The sequence below is a fragment of the Crassostrea angulata genome, chromosome 4 (assembly GCF_025612915.1).
Source record: "Crassostrea angulata isolate pt1a10 chromosome 4, ASM2561291v2, whole genome shotgun sequence".
Classification (NCBI taxonomy): Eukaryota; Metazoa; Mollusca; class Bivalvia; order Ostreida; family Ostreidae; genus Magallana; species Magallana angulata.
The window spans coordinates 2,254,974-2,265,150 of record NC_069114.1 but is presented as its reverse complement, the minus strand read 5'-3'; the positions used below and the strand labels follow the sequence as shown (position 1 = coordinate 2,265,150).

The following is a 10,177-nucleotide window of genomic DNA, read 5'->3' as shown; positions in this document are numbered from 1 at the left end:
AAACAAATTTTAAATGCAAAAACCTTTGACAAAACGTCGCTCTTTGTGTAACTATTTGGTATAGAGAATGATTTTACTTTCAAATTGACGCTGTTTGGTTTTTTGTTTACTTTTGAAGTTGTGCTATTTATAGTAACATTGGCAATTTGCCTGCCTAAAGCCAGGACTCTGCTTTCAGCAGAGCCCGGCTAAAAAGGGAGTACAAAAACATTGATAGTTGTTTGCATCGTAAGAATGTTCAGGTAGAATTTGGAATATAAGTTTACCTACAAGTATTTCCGCAAATTTTAAAGCAAATTTTAGTTGCGTATTTTTTTTCATTTTAAAACAGCGAATGGTAAATAAAATAAATGAAATGCTAGATACATTGTTTCCCTGACTAAATTTTACGTAAATTTTTACATTTATGCCGTCATGACTGAAAGTGGAATACCCTCTAATTGTGATTGGAAGGCACTGAAAACAAAGATTTGATAAATGTTTGAACCTTCATAATGTATGGTTGCGTGATTTCTTGTGAATTGAACTTGGGAAATAAGGAACATATGTGGAAATAGCTTAACTATATTAAATATTCGTTAAGTAGTTTTTCTTCATTAAATTTTCTGTCAGGCTTACCAATGTTGTTGTTTACGATAAAGAAGTCCAAATCATGTTGTTAATAAAATATTTCTTTTCTACTTCTCCCAGGTAATAATTTTTCAAAGTATTTGAAATAACCACAGTTATTATTTTGTAAACATGTGTATTTCGTGTTTATCATAGGAGTTGCTACAACCTAAATTCATTTTTGTAAATGAGGCCCCTTGAGGGGTTATTTGACATATTTATGTCTTTTCATTTTAAAATGAACCGAAATTGGTAAACAATTTATAAATTATCGAGTAAGTGAGTGTGTTCCGTTTATAGAGTCCCTATAAACTCGTATACGATGATAACCGTAGTCGGACTAAGATCTTGTAGTTTCCTGCAGCACATGTCAATTACTGTAGATCCACGTGGTACAAATAAACGATATAAGATTATTCCGAACGACCCTTAAATGTCCGAAAGCTCATAATTACGTTAATTAAGTATGTGAAAGGATTTATTATTTTTTCTACTATTACAATAAACGTTATTTCTTATTTCCTAACGTTACAATTGGTAAATCTGAAGTTAATACATATGTTTTCAGCTGTACTGTCTCTTTAAATTAAAAGCAAGGAATTCAATATTTATTACTTTTATGCGATATCGTAGTTTATAAGAAATGCGTAAATTGTGCCAGACCATTTTTATATCGTATAAAACTAATAAAAAAAGCAAGGAATTCAATATTTATTACTTTTATGCGATATCGTAATTTATAAGAAATGCGTAAATTGTGCTAGACCATTTTTATATCTTATAAAACTAATACATTTTGAATTCATTCCTTACATAAAGCATTGAACCCGTTCATTATCCCCGAAATCATAACATAATGTGAAATACTTTTACATGTCTTTACATAACTTTACAGAATTACATGTACATTGAAATACCGATGTGTGTTTAACAAAAATTAGCACAAGGAGGACATTGTTGCAACTACTGTTGAAATAGATGATTAATAAATACCAATATTTAAAAAAAAATTGACGATGTGTTAGTGTCATTGAGTTTTCATACATTACACAATCATATTAATGCAGAGTTTTATTTTATTTTTTATATAAAATAACTCCCCTTGCTGCTCCAGCCATCACAGTTTGTGAATTGACCACCCTTCCCTCCACACGTAATTTTCGAACATACGCTTTTACCAGTTCACCATACACCCCAAATTTTAGAGGGCGTCCACGGGGGGAATGTGGCAACCTTTGTTCCTTTGATTTGCTTGGACTGGCTAGGAAAGGTTTCTTAATACTTCTAACAGTACTTTTCTTCCCAGTGTTTTGCTGAAATGAGCAGCAGTTTTTGTTGGTCCATTTTCATTGGCGTGTTTTGCATAACAGCCATATTCGCCTCGCTTTCTTTTTTAATAGGGGCACAATCAACTTATTCTTCTTCCTCATTGCATATAGTTGTAATATGTGCGTCTGTCTCGTCGGCGATTTGAAAAGGGTTCGGCAATGTGGGAGAATTAGACTGTTTAATTCAAAGTTTTCCGTTTCTCACCCAGTTTAGTATTTACATGTTTACTCTCGGAAGATTATATCAAAAATGAACCAACTGTAGTATTACCTAGACACATTAGTTTTAGTGAGTTTAATTCAGAAGAAGTTTAAAGTAAGTTTTAATTCAGTGTACTATCACCCCTGAGAATGTGTTCGGAATGCTTATTTTATCGTTGCTAAGTATATAACAAATCCAGAGGTGCACAAATGAAAATTCACGGGACTTCACCGAGATATGTTTAGTTCCTGTGAAATTTCGAGCGGAAGTATAGGTGTTCGGATAATATTCTCAAAATACATAAGTACTGGTCGTTTTTCATATCATATCCTACTTTGATTTATGTTGAACCATGAAAATCTTTTAAGATGTAAGTTTTATTTCGGCATCTAGCGGTTATTAAAATTAAACAATGTTATACAGAACCGAGTTATCGTTCGTGTTCAACCACGTGTAGAGTGGTTGAAAATGTAAACATTGGGTTGCTTTATAAAATCATAGCCATGTTTGATGCTTGTCGTGTGCAATACCATTTTTTTGTAAAAAAAAATTTGTGTATGTTTTGCATAAAAACTTAGTATATCGAGCCATTTTCATTCTGCATGAAATAGTATAGTCTGTTTCAATATTTATGCTATAACTAGGTCGAAAAAAAACCTTTGGGAGGATGTTTATTGTTAATTGTTGCAACAGCAGAAAAAACTTTTTTTGTATCAATTTGTCACATCTACTTCTAGAACACATTTTATTCACCAATTAATAAAGATAAAGTTTAAAATCAATAAACCTCTAGATTTTAAATTTGACTACAAGTACATGTACAAAAATTTTGGGATATAGACTATAAACACAAGGCACGATTTTAACTGCGAAACTGAAAGGGTCAAATAGAAACACGTGGTCTAAAATTTAAATGACAATAACATTCGCATAATTCAACGCTGTCCACTTTGCAGCGAAAAAACCCACAAGCAAGTAGTCAAATTAATTTTAAACTGTACAATTTGTGACAATAAAAAACCTGGCATGTTACCTTTAGCGCTTTCGCTGATGTCACGGTCGGCTGAACGCACCATGGAATGACCAATTCATATTACATCAGGTGATAAAAAAAAAAAATAAACGGTATAGTTTCAACATTACCACCATTTTTCTTAGTCTGCATAGCAACTTATAAGGGATATCAGATATCATCTGAGCTTGAGTTTTATTATACATCTTGGACCTGCTGTTCACGCTGTAGGTATGCCTTCTATAAAATTTCTATTCTATCATGCTCAATTAACTATTTGTTCTAATGAGATGTTTATACACTTAAGGATTACGTTTACTTAGGGTTCGAGATTTCAAAAAAATATTTTTACAAAGTTCAATATCTGAAGTCAAAAGTTGCTTTAAAAACAAAAAATAACAACGTTATTAACAAATATCAATATTGCTATCCATGATTTGTTTATTTGAGGAAGACATGCTCCGACAAAGGTAGATTAAGATTGAAACAGAGGACATTCGGACTAATTTTTTCATTTTCTCTTAAAATCTTTCTGTTGCAATGTACGTGTAATTGCAAAAGTTAAGCTTCTATGTGTTTTTTCATATCATTTAAAATATTTTATGGTTGTGTGATAGTATCAAACATATTTCTATATGTATTTATTCGTTTTATCTATTTAATTATCCGTTTTTGTTAAACACAGTCTTAAATTTTAAATAACCGCCAGTTACACTGCGCAACTGGATTGAGTTGGCTGAGTAAAGTCTTTCATTTTTCATTGGTTCTCTAATTTCATTGGTCTTTCTTATTTTCATTATCCAATAAATTTAATTCTCTATTTGATATAAGTAACCGTTCAAACTAAATAAAATTAGGCAGTATTTCATTTTCAACATCGTCAGTCAATCCAACGTGTATCTGCTGCATCTTGTGGTATGTTAATATTTATATTTACTTATATATTTCTTTACTACCATGTTAATGATTAGGGCATTTTATTTTAATTGCAAAGTTTATACTTTAGCGTATTTTTGCAGTTAGTTTAACTGCATAGTGATTTCTAAAACTTGTTTGTACATGTATGTTCAAATGTTAAATTGTTACGAAACATGTTTTTATATTATAAATGACTACTGGAGTAACGGTAGCTTATTGTCAAAGATTTCAGAAACTAAACATATTAAATGTACATGTAAAACTCTATTTTATGTCTAATGTAGTATTTCTTTGTTTATAGGTCAATGCTTTATTCATCTACTTAATAAATCGACTGAAATCACCATCTGCCTCCTTTCTGCTCGGTTACATCATGGCGCTGCGAGCAGTATTTCATTTTCAACATCGTCAGTCAATCCAGCGTGTATCTGCTGCATCTTGTGGTATGTTAATATTATATTTACTTATATATTTCTTTACTACCATGTTAATGATTAGGGCATTTTATTTTAATTTTGAAATCACCATCTGCCTCCTTTCTGCTCGGTTACAGTTGTATTTACTCGTCTATAAATTTATATCACTGGCATGCATGCGATCGGAAAATATTTTAAAATACATAAAATCGATTCAAGATAAAATATCTCAAAATTGTTATCATTGACCTTATTTAATGTTAATGTCAACATAATACAGACAATAAAAACAGTTTTAGGCAAAAATGGTTTGGAGCTCCTATTAGTCAGTTTTTTTGTAAAACTTGATCAAAAATGGGTACATTTTGGAAATAGATAGAAGAAATTCGGACTAAATTAAACTTATAAAAATATGAGCTTAAGGTAGTACAAAACAGATTAGATAAAATTTTCCTATAATTCAATTTTTCTGAATTTTTTTTATTTTTTTCTTTGGAATGAAATCTTTAAATACGTAGAATTTGAAAAAAAATCCGACCTCCCATTGGAATCTCCTTTCAGTGAAGTGTAAAATGAAATAGTCATTGTTATAATTTTCTAAGCCATTAAGTTATTTTTCAAGATATTACAAATATTTGTTCTGCTATTTAAACAGGAGACCTTTTTGTTAGTTTAAGGTACTGAAATAAATTCTAAATGGTAACTTAGGTTAATTTCTCATGCGATATAATGTAAAACTAGTGCTTGTGAATACTCTTTTAAGACGAAAATTTGCAGCACTTAACGGTATCTAAAAAGAAAATGTATTATTCAAATTTGAATAAAATTTAACAGTATGATTGCCATGACCATGTAATTAAAATATATCAAAATAAAGAAAATTTAACCATTAGTTTTAGATTAATTAAGGTTTAAGTATTTTTGACAAAGGTATAAATTGATAAAAATCTTAGATGACGTCATAATATTTGACCTTTGACCTGTTGATATGACCTTGAAATTTGTTTGACATAAAGCCTAAACACTGGTGGTGGTTGTGTCCAAATTTCAGGTCTAAACTATGAACAGAACACAAGTTACGCATTTTTAAATGATATAAGGCTAAATTGCACAAAAATCATATGAACACCATCCAAACGTATGTTTCAAAATATTCGAAATACGTTGTATCCTAAATTTATTTGGCCTTGAGTAATTGATGGGTATGATTTATATTTTTTTCTTAAGATAATGGACTGAAATTAATTTTTACATAATATTAAGTCATTATTTTGTGTATTTGAGAAAATATTTCAAATAATTAATTTCAGGGGTGTTTCTTACTACCTTAAAACGATTCATTCAAATATAAAATTAGTAAAGCTATTCGTATTTTACCATTTACCAATTTATTTCTAATAATTACAAAATAAAGAAAACCTTGAAAATGGTGGACAAACATTCAGAGGTAACTAGCATAAAACGTATGTCATCGACCTAGTTATTTGAAAGTGAAAAATAGCACCACAATAGTGGGGCTTCAATGAACAATAAGTAGTTTTTCGTTCCTATTAGTGAATTGCCTTCTGTTTTAAATTGATAATGAAGGTGACACTTGCCGGTTTAGGTTTTGTTAAAACAGCTTCAGTTGAGTGAAGTTGGGGGTTTAGATTTCAAGATTTGGAGATTTGAAAATTGCATTTTTTTTTGGGTATGTCATTCGACCCCTATAACCCTAGATTTGATTTTGACTAGAAACACAATTAAAACAGGAAAACATCGGTATTATGTGTATTCAACGTTTCCGTCGTGCATAGTCCTTGACCCACAAGCATTACAATTGTTATACGGCATTTGCACAGTGTTGAAATTGCAAGGCCAAATGGTATAAATTTTTGTATTCATTATTGACTGTTGTGTTGATATCGCCAGCGGCTGATCGCCACTTAATGGTGTTAAATCAATGAACTGTGTCATAATGCGTCACAAATGTACAGCAGTCCTAACGATAGGAAATTAACAAGTTGAACTGACATTCATTTCATAAAAATGCATAATATTTCATATGTATGCATGCATGTATTTATTCTTTAGATTGACGTGTGAACCCAAACATGTTCAATTTTCTTCAGTCGATTACTTGAATAAAAGAAAGGCACAAGTTAGCACTTTATTCAGAGCACAGTGTACATTGTTTATGAAAACAAAACCGGAATGGATGGTTTGACGTCAAAATCAATTCTTTTTGCTTTTTAATACAAAAGAGTTTTACATCATGTCAGCCAGTAAATACGGTTTCTCTAGCTTCAAACGTGCATTATAGCTTGATTATGTAGTTTATTTTCAAAACAGCATGACTACATGTGACGTTTTACAATACTTTATTGATATAAATAAAATATGTATTTGATTTTCCTTCCCCTTTAAGTATCACGTCTGGCAGAAAATATTTTGATATGTTTTCTATTAATATATGCGACTGTTTTACTTGTAAAAATCAGCAATGGAGTTAAATCATTTTTAACAGAATTGTTTTATAGTTTATCTATTTATCTTTACAAATTATTTTCATTGTTCCCCTTACGAATGTTTAGGGTAAATGGTTGGCAAAGAAAAAAAATCAAGAGAATGTTTGTTGAAAAAATAAATCTGAATAACCTTGTTTTTAGGTTCTTCTTCAATGAATGCTAAAACCAAAGGATTCCTTTTACTCATCATTACAGTTCTACTTAGTTTATTCATTCTGAGCTATGTTCTATCGTCAGACGAAAGACTCTCCAGTTATTATCATTCTGCTACAGAAAGGAGAACAACAAATAGAAAACAGCCCACATCATCCTTTAGTGGAAACTTATCTAGGAATGTAAACACTGTTGTGATCTTATGGTACAATTTTCCTTCCTATTTGAAGAATTTTGTGCAAAATTTCAAAAGACAAAAATGTCAAAATGAAGGAGTGAATTGTATATTATCAACAGATAATTCTGATCTCAACAGAAGTAGTATTGTGATTTTTACGCATCGAACTCTTCCAAAAACTCCTCCTCTGAAGATTGCATCACAGGTTTGGGTTTTTAATACTCTAGAAAACAAACGTTTTACAGTCTGGCCAAATTCTGCCTGGCAAAATGCATTTGAATGGATCATGTCTTATCAGAGAACTGTTGATATCTCCAGACCGTACGGTAAAATTATCAGACTGGACAAAAGTATAGAAAGAAACTATTCTGAGGTTTTTCGTCAGAAGAAAAAATTCGGTGTTTGGATGGCTAGTCATTGTCCTACGCCATCTCGTCGGGAAAAATACATTAAAGAATTGCAGAAATACATTGAAATAGATACGTTTGGAACATGTGGAAAGAGAAAGTGTGGGGTTCATAATCCCAACATGAATGAGTGTCTGAGGAATTTCTCTAGGGATTATAAGTTTTATTTCGCCTTCGAGAACAGTATTTGTACAGATTACTCAACAGAAAAGGTGTTTAACTTGTATGCATATAATTTAAGCATCATACCGGTTATAAATGGTCCACCCCAAGCAAGTGAATATTTACCCAAGGAAACCTTTTTAAGCACATTGGATTATACTTCTCCGAAGTCTTTGGCAAAAAAGCTAAAGGGAATTGGATCAAGTGAACGTTTATATACTCAATATCTGAAAGAAAAGGATAAATATATTTCGCTAGAGCAAATTGAAATTTTTCGAGACGCAATGTGCTCTACTTGCGAAATTCTTAATCAACTTGGAGGGAAGAAAGTATCCATCAAACCGAAGTTGAAGTCTGTGTATGGAAAAGGATGCTAAGATGGCCGGGAAATGTTTGAAAAAAAACCTTGGTCAACTTGGAGGGAAGAAAATATCACACACAAATCAAATTTTATGTCTGTGTATGGAAAATTTAAGACGCCTTAGGTATCAAGGGACAGTTTCGGATAAACTACCCGTCATTTTTTTTTTTTAATTGAGAGTTGCTATACTTGAAAGCTTATGAGTGTTGCTAAAATTCATGAAATGATTTTTGGGATTTGATTTTAATCAACTCTCCTATGCAGTTACTCAGACAAATCGAAAGTGAAACAGTGTTTGGACCTCAGCACAAATCATCGCTGCTGACAAGACTTAGTTAATTCTTGAAAACAATTGATAAATTCGATGTAATGTATGCTAAAGCATTGTTTTTCAAGGAAACTTATTTATAAATACCTTGAAAATAGTCAGATTTTAAATGGAACAAACAATTTAGATTTTTTTGTAGTCGTATGTATTCCTACGCCAGAGTTCAATAAACAATGTAGTCTCGTTCAACTCGACGCATGGCTGTCTCCGTAAATCTCTGACAAGCAGAGATTCTCTCTTGCTTGTCGGAGATATACGGTGTCCGCCGAGCGTTTGGTTGGGCGAGACTAGAGTTCAATATTGCTTAGATCCACACATTATTCGAGAAATATTTCTATTACTGATACATAGTTTGATTGAATCAATTTTATCTTTAAATATTATTTAACATGATTCATATGGGAGTTTCTCGACATTCATGTCGAAAAAGTCCAAAAAATCATATTATAAAAATGTGCGTAAGACAAATACAAATTAGAAACCACATGTACTTGTCATGCAAAATAACATATCGTTGATTTTGAAATAAATAAACATCGACAAAATCAATTCCCGTCAGTTTTTCGGTACTTTGATTAATGATTATCATTAGTTATAAAAACCAGTATGTAGAAAATTGTACAGGTTTTGACTAGTAATTTTCTTCGGAAATTGGTGATTGGCCTTATAAAGAGTGAATTAAAGGTATTTGTGCTGAATGAGAACTGAGGAAATTATAGTTACAGGGTTCCGAAGATACAATGAATTGTATCAACAACAACAAAAAACTGTCCCGTGCCACCTTCTAAATGTTTGCAAAATTTCTTTGAAAAAATTAAATGTTATGCTAGTACACGTACATGTATAGAAAAGGATGTTAAAAATACGCCGTAAATGTGAACGCAAATATTTTACTTACATATAAAAAAGTGAATAGACATTGAGTCCCTCCCCCTTACATTCTGGGGAGCATGTAAAATAAACTGGAGTGAAATTGAAGTTAAAGTGTTCATGATTTTGAGAAATTGTGGTTTTTCTTTTACTGCTTGTCAAGATTTTTTGTATGAGTCTGCCTCATCTCCCTCCTACTTTTGATTCAGGCAAAAACTATGTATATTTCTTGTTTACATGTCAATGCAATAAAATTGGGTAGTACATCGTGCATTATCACGTGATTGCTATAAATATTTCTATGTTTTACGGGACGCCAGAAGGTGATCCGTTATTTGATATACATTAAGATATTGTAACTGCGTTTTGGGGGGATAGCTTTTTATAGAAATAATATCATGCTTATGTTTATGAATTAAAAGTAAATTTGGATGTAGAAATATGTTTTATGCCTTTAAAAATTATTACATATTATTTGTTTTACTCGTAAATGTAAAGTAGGTATTAGATCGTTGGGTTATGCGCGTTTTTACTGAAACTATAATCTATTCGGAAAATTCGGAGTTTTTCATCCTTTTCAAAACAATGTATCGGGATCGGTATACGGGACGTACTAAAGACTGAATTGACATGAAATTTTATATAATTTTTTTTTTTTTTTGGGGGGGGGGGGGGGGTCCAGACCCCCGGACCCCACCTGAAAGATCCGTGCATATGTAAGAAAGA

General features: G+C 31.5%; 1 protein-coding gene across 1 annotated transcript; it reads left to right on the top strand.

Moving 5' to 3' along the window:
- Positions 1-4,391: 4,391 nt before the first annotated feature.
- Positions 4,392-9,290, top strand: LOC128181044 (4-galactosyl-N-acetylglucosaminide 3-alpha-L-fucosyltransferase 9-like). The gene is made up of 2 exons (XM_052849297.1): positions 4,392-4,512; positions 7,134-9,290. The coding sequence occupies exons 1-2, from the start codon at positions 4,443-4,445 to the stop codon at positions 8,267-8,269; spliced, it is 1,206 nt and encodes a 401-aa protein (XP_052705257.1). The 5' UTR covers positions 4,392-4,442; the 3' UTR covers positions 8,270-9,290.
- The last annotated feature ends 887 nt before the right edge of the window (positions 9,291-10,177 follow it).